Below are 14,440 nucleotides of genomic sequence, written 5' to 3' on the forward strand. Positions count from 1 at the left end.
TAGGACCAAGTTGTTGCTTCTAGAATACTTCTAGAATCCAACCCTTTCCAAAAAGCCATCGATGAAGCCACTGCCCTGGTAGAGTGAGCCTTGTCCCTGCCTGGAGTAGATCTGTTGTGGTGAGTATAACAAAGGGTAATAGCCGTAGACAACCATTTGGAAATAGTATGCTTTGACACAAATTGTCAAATATTCTTACGTTCACAAGAAATTAACAACTGATCCCAAGATTTGAAAGATTTAGTTCTGTCAAGATAATACTTGAGTTGTCAGTGGGCATCTAATGTATGGAATATCCTTTCCCCCCTGATTTTTTGTTCAGGAAAGAAAATGGCGAAATGGATAGTTTGGCTTAAAGTAAACTTGGATACCAGTTCAGGCTTAAAAGAAGGATTATTTCTCAATGAAACCCTGTCCCTGTATAAAATGATGTAAGATTGGCTCGCCATAAGAGCTTGCAACTCAGTCACCCTTCTTGCAGAGATCACAGTAATTAGTAAAACTGTTTTCCATGTTAAGAACCTCAAGTAAGCCAGGTTAGTTGGTTCAAATAGAACAAGTGTTAACTTCCCTAAAAAAATTAAGATCCCAAGTAAAGGGGCCACAGATTTTCTAGGAGACCTCTTACACAAGCTCCCTTTCAAAATATTTTAGCATGAGAATGCATTGAAAGAGGAGGCTCCATGGGCACACATGCTGAAATAGCCATTAAATGAACCTTGACAGAGTAAGAAAGACCATAGGATAGTAACTCTCACAAATATTATAAAACCAGAGAACAACTAGCCCTGAATGGGTGCTGGACATGTTGTTGGCTCCAACTAGAAAACCTTTTTCATTTGCTAAAATATAATTTTCTAGCAGGCTTTCTTTCCTAGATTAGTAGTCAATGCACATTCTCAGTAAACAGGTGCCTAAAGGTAATAAAGACCCTATCATCTAGGCAGTCAACTGAAGTTGATTGGGGTCAGGGTATTATCAAACACCTCTCATCTTGTGTGAGTACATCCAGTTTTTGAGGAAGATTAAGGTACCTGCCACTGCCACTGCCCATTTCCAGAAAAAGGGAGAGCCACAGTTACCTAGGCCAGGAGGGTGTACCTCCCAAAGATCTTGCGAATTCCTTCTGAATATGAAGAAAACCCTGGACATCAGTGGAAAGGGTAGAAAAGCATTACAGGAACATTTCTGTCCAAGAAAAAAGCCATGTATATTCTAGGACTTCTTGAATGGAGTCCTAGAGCAGAATCTTACCACCCAATTGTTCAGATATGAGGCAACTAGGTCTACTTGAAGTAATCACCACAGGTGTACCAAATCTTGGAAATCCCTTGATATAATTTCCATTTGTTAAGGTTTGCCCTTGTCCTGCTCCGCTTGTCTGCCACACTATTCTGCCCTGACAGAATGTAGGATGCATGAAGAGTAAGACTGTGCTCTGAAGCTATATCCAAAGCTAACATGGCTAGTCTGAAAAGGAGGTACAAATTGCTTCCCCTTGCTTGCTGATGTACCACTTGACTGTGGTACTGTCAGTAACAACTTGAAGAGGTCGCGGGGCCCAAAGATGATTCAGAGAGTTCAGTGCTGTAATTTGGGCAAGCATCTTTTTTATGTTTATGTGTTTGCATCTTTCCTTTTTGTTCCACATGCCTTGCACATTTTTCTCTCCTGAAACTGCTCCCCAAGCAAAGTCTGAGGTGTCGATGGTGACTGACGGCTTTGGAACAGGAAGGGAGAGACCTGGATTTAAGGGTATTTGCCATCTCCACCAACTGATTTCTCTTCTGACAAACCCCAGCTCTGGGATTTGAAAAGGATGTTGGTGCTGGTTTCAAACAAACTTCAGATACTATTGTATCTTTCCCATTTGTAGTTGTGCCAGGGGTATCATAAGAATCACTGATGCCATGAAACTCAGAGTGAAAACCTTAGAAACAGATCTACATATAAATATATATATATTTCTTTCCTGTTGAAGAAAAACTCTTTGAACTGAGGTGTCTAGCTGATACCCCCAGGAAGACAATCCTATGTGATGGGGTTAAAGAATGTTGAATATTCTCTTGGAATCCCAGTTTCTGAGAAAGATTGCTGAACCCCCCACCCCCACCCAGTGACAAGACTGCTGACACTTTGAAAAAGACTCTGCAAAGATAAACAACTTTTTTAAATATGGAAAATGTGGATACACTGTAGACTGCAATAAGCTACAACTGGAGCTAAACACTTTGTGAACACTTCTGGTGCAGTGGATACTTCAAAGTGTAAATCAAAGAACTGATAATATGATCCAGACACCTATAACCTGAAGAAAGGTCTGAAGCCTGGATGAATAGGCTTATGATAATAAGCACCTTTTAAATCTAGAGTTACTGGGAAATTTGAATGAGGAGGAAGAGGTAACAGATTGCAAAGTAACTGCATTTTGAACTTGGGTACTATCACAAAATGTTTTAGGAAAGAAAGATCCAGAACTGTCTCCAAGCATTTCCTTTTTTGGCACTAAAAACATCCTTGAACTAAAACCTTTTCCCATTGGGAAAGGAGGAACTGGTTCTAGCCCACCATGAAATAGCATGTGATGGACAGGTGGAAGTAAGAGAGTCAGGTATGGTGGATGAGGGACTGTCCCTGGAAAATAGGAATTTCCTTCCACTACCATCTGTAACCTTGATGAATGATATTCAGAACCCATTTGTCTGAAACTATAAGTTGCCAAACAGAAATGTGGAGACTCAAACTTTCTGTTGGTGGATGAGGGACTGTCCCTGGAAAATAGGAATTTCCTTCCACTACCATCTATAACCTTGATGAATGACATTCAGAACCCATTTGTCTGAAACTATATGTTGGTGTTGTTGTTGAGTCTTTCGGCTTTTCCCGGTTAGGGGTCGCCACAGCGGAACTGCGGTCCACTAATGATTGGCAGTAGATTATTACGTGCCGAGTTGCCGGCCCTGATGCACAACCTTCAACGAAGGTACGCCCATTCATGCATATCTCCACACAGAAGATGCTCTAGCAGAGAATCGAACAGAACAACGTCTTACCGTGAGGTGACAACGCTACTGCAGCACCACCACCGCAGATGAATCAACACGAGGTAAATTATATTACACTGAAGTATTATGGAACATCAGTCCAATCAACAGTAATGGGGCGTACATCCGTGTGTTGAGTAGCTTCAAGTTCTCCCCCCAAAAAAGAAAAACCCGTAGTATGGCAAAACAGTTATGTCCATGCCATGGGCCATCTAGTAGCAAACCCATTAATCAGAGGCCTCTTAAAAGGTGAGAAATTAGGGAAATAAAGTGATATGACCGCAAACTTCTAATTAAAATAGGGTAGTCAGAAACCACAGTTCGGAGGGTCATGGGCCATCTAGATTAATCATTCAACCAGTATAGCAGATGATAAGCATGAGTATAACGCAAAGAACCAGATTCCTTAAGAGCACGCAAACTAGGGGCTTCTCGAGAAGTGTGGGGCATGCAAGGAAAATGTATGATTATACATAGTTAGTACTTTCGCGGACATGAAACTAATGCATGATAGACATAGCAGTCAAATTTGGCTGTATATGAAACTATATGTTGCCAAACAGAAATGTGGAGACTCAAACTTTCTGTAAGGGAAAAGTGACTGCTAGTGTGGGAGGGGAAGACAAGGTCTCAAACAGTCATTCTGACTTGATGAACTTTCCTTGCTGGGGGGGGGGGTCCTGAATTATTTTTTGAAATACCTTATTTTTTTAAACATCTTTTTACCTACATTTTGTTGAGACTGTTTATTTTTTCCCTGAAACTGGATGAGGGGTTAGAGAATCCCTTAGAAAATCTTGAAAAGGAGGGCTGAAAAATCTTAACATATTCCCTATTTCAACTTGCCTTTCTCATCACACTTTTGGATCACCTCTGGAGCAGAGGGTCAAAAACTAAATATCTATGCAAAGGAGAATTCAAAGTATCATTTTTAACATCGTCTAAAAGGTTCTTGGAATGCAGCCAGGCAAACTTCCTCAACTTAGTACAAGTGGCCAAAGGCCTTGAAGAAGTATCAGCTGAATCATTCAAACACTAAACAATGAGTAATGACTTGTACAATAGAAAAAAACTAAATAATTTAAAGCAGATTTTTCCTCACAAGAAGAAACTTCAGACAAAACATTCCTCAAAAGGTCAAAATTAGTCAGAGCAAACCTTAACATATAAGCCTGACAATTCAGAATTCCGAAAAACAAAGTTGCAGAAGCATATACTTTTTCCCATATTTACCAATGATATTCTCATCCTTATCAGAAAAAGTAGGATTGGAATTAATTACATGTTTAACGGCAGTAGGATTAACTAAACCTACTGCTGCAGGGCCAGGTTAGGGAACAGTATACAAAAACTTAGAAGACTGTGGAACTTTATACATCCTATTGGGCTTCTTAGGGCAAATGGATGACTATCAGGAAAATTGATGCAGTAACACACATCCTCCAAAAATGACAGAACTGGTGGAATGGGTAAAAGTTCTGGAAAGTCCTTCTGCAACAGCTCAGAGTATTTTCTGAGGGACTCAGGAACCTCAGTGTTCTCTCACTGAAACACTAGGGCATTCTGGAAATATTCTCAGGGAAACACAACCACCCACACGGATAATCAGAAACTGAGCTCTCTTCTGAGTCTGAATCAGAAATTTGAGGAGAAAACTCTGTGTCTCTTCATCTTCCTACCTAAACCTATTTTAAAAGAATGATCAATAGCATGAAATAAACCATGAGCCAGACCCAGTAAACTACTTCTGTTCAATTCTGAATCTCTTCAGGAAAAGAGGTATAATTCTTTCTTTTATCTAAAGCTATTTTAAAAGAATGATCAATAGCATGAAATAAACCATGAGCCAGACCCAGTAAACTACTTCTGTTCAATGAAATTTGAGGAGGAGCAGATACACATTTAGTTTTCTGTTTCTCTTTGATAGGAAAAATGGGGCTAACAGCATTACTAATGAAAGCAGCAGCTTCCCCAGGGATAGGCACAACATTCTGACAAAAGGGAAGCTTTCCTTGTTCCCCTTCCCAGGACCGACAACAGTGACTCTCTCCCTTGCCCACCAAGGGGACTCTAACAGTCGCAGAGGACATATCTAACCCCTGGTCCACAGTGGCTGCAAATGCTACACCAGAAGGATCCTGGATAAAAAATGAGTGGTTTGAGGTACAACTAATGGCCATAGAGCAGTCACCTACCTGAGGTTGAGGCAAAATACTACCCTGCTGCTTACTTAATTTTTTTTCTTTTTGTGGCTAGAAGGACTGAATGTGGAGCTGATAGTTTGTTATTTGCTCAGGCCAGAAGTGGTGCCTCTCTCCTGTGAAAAACAAGCAGCAAGAGCCAGTAAAATTGTAAAGTCTTTAAAAGTCATTTTTTTGACAGAAAAACACAGTAAAAAGCACTTTAAAACACTTTGCCACCCCCCCAAAAGTGAAATAAACACAATTTCTTTACAGAAAAATATTTTTAAATACTTAACTTTTAAACTGACAGGTAAAAAGAGTGTTCCCTTTTAAAAGTACAGTCTGTTAAAACACAAATTCCCAGTTTTAAATTAACTTTCCTGAACAGGAAAGTGTTATCAAACAATCATTTTTTTTAAATAGGAAGGTTTTTTTTTTTCCCAAAAGAAACTTATCTGTCAAGCTAAGTAACATCACAAACCAACCTTTGACCCTCGAAAGCCTCAAGAATATACTCTTCAGGGGCAGGAAAGCTCTGAAGGGTTTGGCACCCGAACCTTTTTTCAGCTCAGCTTGAGCTGACTTTGCGTGCTGTGTGGAAGGAGCCCTGAATCTTTGGAAGCTGGTCGACTATCATTGCAGGATAATTGTATGATAATAATAACATGTATATATTATCTGATGACCAGTATAAAATCACCATTATGTCTGGGTGACAAATTAATATCACAGTTGTAAGGATGAGCACCTGCCAAAGAATGTTTCCATTTTAACTTTCTATATAATTTTTATAGTTTTGGAGATAAATACACTTGTTTACAGATAGATTGCCAAACTGCATTCTCAGGAATTTAGTTCAAACAAAGGCCATCCATAGAGGAAATCTAGTGGTGTCAGAAGGTGTGAAATTCTATTCAGGCTAGGTGTTAATAAGTTAAACATATAGCACATACAAAAATGCTACATATAGAGGAATTGTCTTTTAAATACTTACCTTGTGATCACTGCTTAGAAGATTGTACCACAGAACAGAAGCCCAACCACTGGGCAGTTGACTCACATTAGATATAACTACTACAGGCAAAGAACATGTCTGTGGGAAAACAAAACACACATACAATGTAATCAGAAAGCTTGTTATTTTCACTGCAATTGCTGTGTTAATTACTTGTTTTTTTCTACCAAGTGACTCAAAAAATAAACTTATGACATACTGCTGTTTACCATGCAGAAACCAGTAATGAACAATCTGCTTTGTAGTACATCCCTACTAAATGTTAAAAAACGTTACAAGTAAATGGGATACAGAATGACAAAAAAAGCTCAGAAATGCACTTAAGGAACTACTTCAACTGTATTTTTCTGCAAGGAATACAAAGTTCCCTCACACACATATGCATAGGGTTAAGCACTTGCGTCATCTTCTTCTTTCGGCTTTTCCCGGTTAGCGGTCGCCACAGCAGATCACCCGTCCTCTCATGATAGGCAGTGGAGTTTTATGGTGTCGAGTTGCCAGCCCGGTGCCCAACCTTCCACAGAAGGCACACACACGCATGCACGCACTCATACCTACGGCCAATTTAGAGTGTCTAATCCACCTACAGCATGTCTTTGGGATGTGGGAGGAAACCGGAGCACCCAGAGGAAACCACATGACCACAGGGAGGACATGCAGACTCCACACAGAAGGCACCCCAGCCGAAGATCGAACCGGAAAACCTCTTGCTGTGAGGTGGCAAGGCTAACCGCTGCACCACTGCGGCTGCTCTGGTTAAGCACTTCCTATTGTTATAATTATCTGCAGGATTTCTGCACCTTAGGTGTAAGATCACTTATTCTCTTTTTAGTAACTCCCATATCAGGAAAATTAACTGAGAGCAATTACGCTTCATCTGATTGGATGCTTCATCTACAAATTTATCCAGAGCTATAACTAGGGTGGCATGATGGAGGTGGCTACACCAAAAGCAGGCAGATATGGGCCATGAATAGGGTTGCCACCTATCTGTTTTTTTCAGGACTATCTGGAAATCAAACTGATTCTCCAGTAGTCCAGAAACCACTGTACAAACTCCGGTATTCTGTTTCAAAAAAGGAAAGAGACTATCGGAGTTTGTTTTAGTGGCTGATTTACTATGCTTTTTCACAGAAAAGCATAGTAAATTGGTTGAAAGAAGGCATCAGGAACAGGAAAAGAGGGCATTCTCTGCCATCTGATATCAATGTGACGTTACAAGATGGGCGGAGCATGGGTAGGAGAGGGGGCCAGAATGGGCAGGGTTATGTGTGATGTGAGGGGTGTGGCCTTAGTCTGGTTTTTGACACAATGAAAGGTGCAACCCTATGCATGACTAGCAGATGCCACTAAGACTCAAGTGTAGTACCAGCATTCATTCATCAACCACAGTTGACATTGTAGCTTATCAAGTGAATATGTAACAATGGCATATCTCTCAACATCTTAGCACAAGAAATCTAGGCAAAACTTACAATTATGGTGGGACAAAGGCCCAAAAACAGGGACAGATTTAAATATTGTTCTTATAAGCTTAGCAAGTTGCTAGAATAACATGTTTTGTGTTAGCATGCATTTTCTGAAGGATGGGAAATCTGAAACTCAAATGTCTGTCATTATTTACTGACTTCAGTCCTCAATTATTTGCTTGAAAAACAAAAATTTTATGAGGAACAGACCAAAAATAAGAGGCAAAAATCTAGACACTCTGCGAAACTCTGGACAGTTGAGAGGCATGAGCAAGACACTTGCTACAGTTACATATGATACTGGACTTTGGCTTTGTTTTTCAAGTTTTTTTTTTCCTTTTTGTCCTCAACTTCAGGAAGTTTTTTTGTGTTTTGGTTCTCAACTTTGGCAAGTAGCTATGTGATAAGAATGAAGTAATTTATCACTAAACATTCTAGATAAACAAAATGCATAAAAATGAAAGACTGAGGGAGAAAGACTAAACAAATGGAACAAACAGGGACTCTCATCAATGGAAGAATTCTAAAGGGAGGGTTTAGATGTGACTATAAATTATACTTAAAACAATGGCATAACCACTCAAAAGAAGCTTCCTAAAACAGAACAGGAAACCAGTAAAAGATTTTTTTTTAAGAAGCAAATCTGACACATTCAACTGATGATACTATTAAACAACAGAAAATTAAACCAGCCTAATGTCCAAATCTAGAATTGAATTATGAAATGCTAAAAACTGGTGCCTTAAAGCAGTGGCTGACATAATATGACCATACTAATGGCACATAGAAAAGTTAAGGCACTGAAAGATATGTCAAAATAAACGCTTATGACATATGACATAACAAACCTGTAACACAAAGGATGGGGCAAAGGGGTGGCTACCCTTGGCATAATGTGTTACAGCTGTCAGTGGCTTAGATTAGTGTGTCAGAAGGGGTATCAATCATTACAAAGGATTATCACTATGCATTCATTATCATCAACTCTGAATACGTTTTCAGTGAATCCGTAGCTCAGAGCACATTTCTTCTCTTTAGTTTTCAACTTTGAAGACTTTTTTATGCTGTCAGATTGGGGTGAGGTGGGAGCCAAACAGTGCTTTGCTCAGAGCATTAACTGTCCTGATTAAAGCTTTGACAGTATAGCTATCCTCAGCCAATCTTTGCCAAAAGAAAGGGAAAAAAAATTCAACAAAGCTAATCTGATCTTATAACCACATGCTAGATGTTAAATTTGGAATACTGAGGTCACAGTGGTATTTTGAAAAAATCCATTTACCATAAGAAACTACTGAACCTAGGTTACCATAATGTGTTTGCCAACTATTTTTGAATACTTTAAAAACGGGTTTATAAAATGAGAAAAAGAGATGAACTGAAACAAAACAAGTGCTGGAAATATGCTACATTTGTACACTAAATATCTTATAAAAATAGATAGGCAAATCCACAGATATCATTATTTAAATATGTTCTAAGTCTGTAAAAGACTGCCATCACTAAGGGATATGATGCTCTGAGAAAAGTATGATCCAAAGTACCGAAATTTAGCAACTCTTTTAACTGGTGGCAACTCTACTAAATTAATTTAAGAATGTTTTACAATAAGAAAACATGTAAACATTTATGTAGGTAAGTGTTCAGATGCATATGTTGATGCCACAGAATGCTCAATCTCACAGTGCCAGAGCTCCATAATGTGACACTGGCAATGCTGGGTACACTAGTGCCAGTGATTCACACTGATTCAGGAATCTTAGTCTGCATGAAAACTGGAAAGAGCAAGAAATAAACTCATGCCTAATAAAATTTTTACGGTTTCTCAAAAGAAACAGAATAGCTTTAATACATCATATCAGACCATGGCAACAGGGAGGATTAAACTTTCCTGATATAGAAACATACATAACAGCATCAATATCTAAAGCAATCTCAGACTGGATAAGTCCAAATTATTCTGCAAATTGGAAAGAATTACTAACTGTAATATCAATAAATTAATATGATTTACAAAAAAAATTCAAACAACAGATAAAAACAATTTGCCATGGCATATATTATGTATTAGTATGCAATATAACATAACTAAGCCCACTAAAACTTGTATGACAAATGATTACATTGACTCATTTAGGACAATTATTAATGCAAATATAGATTTAAAAATCTGGTTTGATCTTTTTACACCATTCATAGTTACAAAGAGCTATCCACATAAACTATACAGAGAAATAATTAATTCCTGAGAACAGAAATGATTTGTTTGTTGGTTTCAATGTATCAAAGAACTAAAAGTTCTGGATATGCAAACAATAGAAACAACATACAAAATTCCACAACAAGATTGGCTAACTATGCAAAGCATTTTGACGTATTCACAAAATTTATGCAGAATTATTAATTCTTCATTTAAAGAAATACCTAAACTTACAAAATACCTATATGAAATCATATATATAAATATATATATATATATATATATATATATATATATATATATATATATATATATATATATATATATATAATGATTATGACATGGGAAATAGTATTTCGAAATTTTACAAGATATTGATAAATTATATAACACCCAAATCCTCATTTTGGAATTAGATAACAAAAGGACACTCATTACAGCTAACTGAAAAAATTAAATCAAATATTCTATTATCAATAAAACATGCATCCTTTACACAATACTGGAAAGTTTTTAATCAGAAATGCTTGTGCAGAGCATTCTTAACTCCAGATAGAATTACTAAAATTAATTCTTCCACAAAGGGAATATGCTGGAGGTGTGAGCAAATACACAATGCAGATTTGAATCACATTTTTTTCGACTGTGTTAAAATGACTCCATTTTGGAATAGTATTAAAAACTTTTTACAAGCTTTATTTAATGAATCGTTTAACTTATCTAAAGCTCTAGTATTATTAAATGTGTACGAAGGTCCTTACTTGAATGAGTCTAATATGCATCTAGTTTGGACAATACTTGCAATCTCAAGGAAGTGAATAACAAGAAGATGGAATACCAACACAAAACTGACTTTGGAAGACTTCTACAGCCTACTGAAGACCACAGCATTGCTGGAAATTAAAATTAAAGAATTAAGGATTTATCCTAAGCCATTTATTAACAATCCATAGAAAAAAGTCTTATCATTGATTTACACTTTACAATAACTGAACAGATGCACTCTGATAACTGGATTGCTAGATCTATAAACTAACTGTATATATTGAGCTCTGTTATAGCGTCAGGCTGATGTAAATAGTGTACATAGTTATTTGAGATGTTATATACAAATTATATGGAATTTATTAAACTGTATTTGAAAAATAAAAAAAAATTTGAGAAAAAAAAACTGGAAAGAGCTACCAAAAATGCACTTTGACAGAGGAAGACTGAGGCCTGGATCAAACAGTTCTAAAAGGATTACAATGCAATAACTATATATGTGAAATGCTATATATGTGAAATGTGATAGAACATGAAAATGTGGAAATATTGGACTTTTTCAGAGTCTGCTGGACTTGTGGGACACAATGAAGCATAAGCCTTATGCCATGTCATTAATGTTCAAAAATGCTTTGGGGAGGGCAAGAGGAGGGAGAAAGTTAACTGTTAGTAAAGAATTTTCCCTACTAGCACTATTTTGGTGGTGTATGGTTTTCTTTGCATGATATAAGGTAAAGTTTTCTCAGTTTTTCTTAAGTGTAATGGGGATTGTAAACAGGTGGCACTGTTTTTTTTCTTTTCTTTCTCCCTTCTGTCTTTCTTCTTGTTCAGTTTTAAGAAATGTATGCAATGCAATGAAAACAGCCTGGTAAAATGAGCATGACAAAAGAAAAATTAATGTGCTTTTGATCATTCTTGCAAGGGGAAATGACTGGATTATGGAATTTTATTGATTTAGTAACATGTTTTAAGAGTAAGCAAGTAAATGAAAAGGAATATTTAATATTATGAGGCTTTTTACTAGCAAATACATGTATGCTCAATAGCAATTCTGCAGCTGGTCTTCATGTTTCCATGAAAACAATCTGATAAATAGAAAATGGCTGCCTGGTTCTCGTGTCTCCGTGGAGGCAATCTGATAAAGAGAAACTGGCTAGAGGCTGGTGGAGAGCAACTGGCTGAAGAAAAAAACAAAATAACTGTGAAGAGAAACTGGCTACGACATAATGTTCTCTGAAAGCATTAACGGGTTTTCCCAGCTGAGAGAGCTATAAAGACAAGACAAAACCAAATGGCACTAGTAAAAGCACAGGCTGCACCATGTGTCTTAGCATGTTTAACCTTTCTTTAAGTTAACAAGTCTGTGAGAGTAGCTGTCAAGTTTGGGACTTTTGTTCCTATTAGGAGGGTAAAACTTCAGTATTTAAAGATGTACATAGTTTTGCATGTTAGTATTAAGTTAATAGGTTTTAGGGAGTATTGGGAGTGTGTTTTTTTTTTTTGTTTGAGGACTTTCGATAAAACAAAGTTTTGTAAGATGTGACACTGACTCAAATGGAAATGACAAGAAACAACTTTGTATAAAACTTCAACCTGCCAAACAGTTTATGCAAGTAACACAACAGCTGGAACTAGACATTTAACAAAAAAGGTGTTATACATAAAATAAGTAACAAAAGGCAACAGCTCCAAAGGCAAACCAAAACATTAATATGTGAGTGCTTTGGTTCGCACAAATCAAATGAACTTCTTCAGACAAATTCTAACAATAAAACCCCTCCTTATATAACTATGAAATCACATGACCAATAAAATGCATTGCAACACAAGTTTAAAACTGGTTGTTAAAAGGCATACACATATTTATAAAGATATTTACATAAACTTTAAAAGAATTTTTAAGCACAAAGTGGAGCATTATTAATAAATAAAAACAATAAAAATAAAATAAAAATCAAAAAGGTGCATCCATACAAACCTATAAGTGCATAAAATATTGTGTTATAAGAAAATTCTATACTGAATTTCATAAATTCATTCAGCGTAACAAACTTTTAAGCTTGAGTAAACACATAACAAAACACTGCTCATTAAGGCCTGGATAACTATGTGCATTTAAAGTAAGTTGCCAACATAACTCTTTTTCTTTCGAGTAATAGGGATGTATGCCCACCTCTAGGGCTCTCCATCACCTGGTCGATCACCTTCAATTTAAAGTGGTGTCCAGGGTGGTCCCTAATGTGGTTTGCCAAAGCATTATTTTCTCTATTTCTGTTTATACTATAAATGTGTTCATAGATCCTTTCTTTGAACCTGTGATTGGTTTTGCCGATATAAAACGCCAGGCAGAGTTGACATCTTGCCAAATATACAATGAGCACCTGGACAGCCGTTTTACCTGAACAAAGTTTATTTAGACACAGCAAACACTCGAAATTAATGCTGAAACACCAGTACACAGTACGTTTTCGTCAGTGACTTCCTCAGAATGATAACAAGCTTACAAACTCAGCAATGTAAATCACAGCCCATCCTCAATAATCAATTAATACCAATCAATATTCGAACATCAACTGTAAAACAATTAAAGTGCTACCCCAGAACCACTTACTTAATTAATACCAATCATCAATCATTTGAATCAATCATCAAAAATTGTTTTACAATTGATGTTCGAATATTGATTGGTATTAATTAAGTAATTATTGAGGATGGACTATGTTATATATTGCTGAGTTTGTAAGCTTGTTATCATTCTGAGGAAGTCACAGACGAAAACGAACTGTGTACTGGTGTTTCAGCGTTAATTTTGAGTGTTTGCTGTGTCTAAATAAACTTTGTTTGGGTAAAACGGCTATCTGGGTGCTCATTGTTTGTTTTAGTTTTGTTACGTTTTGGCACCTTTTTGGAACTTTATCTTGCCAAATATACCATGCTTTTAGAGTTACAGTCATATCTAACAGTGAGCGAAAAATGCTTATTAGCAATTGTATAGTCCCTACCTATATCTATGTACCTGCAATAGGCACATGCTTCACATTTAACCATTCCTGTGTTCCTGATGTGCAGTTTATGCTCTTTCTCCAATATATTTTTTAAGTTAGCTCCTTTTCTATACACAACTCTTGGTAGGGCGCCCAATTTAGATCTAAGATCTATATCTTTCATAAGGATACACCAGTTTTTTAACAGGGTGCCCCTTATGGACTCACCATAATGTGTATATATAGTAATCAAGTTGACAGTGTATCTGTTCTTATCACTATTGTTATTACTATGCATTGGCAAACCTATATCAGCACTATTACCCTCAGGGGTGGCAGGGCTAGGCGTATGAGCTAATAAGACTGGTAGTCCCAAAATGGGTGAGAAGTGCCCCTCCCTTCTTTTTATTTGGACCTCTTTTATGAGTCCCTGCATTAGCACTTCTGGACAGGCCCTTCTTTCAAACATTTGTTTTAAATTATTGCATTCCTGCACAAATTCTATATCCAAGGTGATCATCCATGCTGCCCTAACCAGCTGGCCTTTGACTATAGATTTTTTCTGGTACTGTGGATGGCAGCTTGTGTAATGTAAAAATGAGTTAGAGTAGGTTATCCTTCTATGAATTTTAGATAGGTAGCATCTCCTTAAAATGTCCTTAGTTAATTCCACATCCAAATAAGCAATCTTTATCCTGTCAACATTGGATTTGAATTCCAGGATGTGCTGGCATTCATCTCAGCCACTATTTCCTTGGCCGTAGTTTTATTTCCATTTATGAT

At 37.0% G+C, this 14,440-nt stretch overlaps 1 protein-coding gene across 3 annotated transcripts in view; it reads right to left on the minus strand.

The window, feature by feature from the left end:
- STAT4 (signal transducer and activator of transcription 4) overlaps positions 1-14,440 on the minus strand; it is a 3,571,511-nt gene that overhangs the window by 897,084 nt on the left and 2,659,987 nt on the right. For all 3 annotated transcript variants that reach the window (XM_044075198.1, XM_044075197.1, XM_044075196.1), the window contains one exon: positions 6,222-6,320. In XM_044075198.1, coding sequence (XP_043931133.1) covers positions 6,222-6,320 — 99 coding nt within the window. The remainder of the gene's footprint in view (positions 1-6,221; positions 6,321-14,440) is intronic.

This window comes from Protopterus annectens, chromosome 6.part0 (genome assembly GCF_019279795.1).
Source record: "Protopterus annectens isolate FY-2018-M chromosome 6.part0, PAN1.0, whole genome shotgun sequence".
In the NCBI taxonomy this organism is placed as follows: Eukaryota; Metazoa; Chordata; order Ceratodontiformes; family Protopteridae; genus Protopterus; species Protopterus annectens.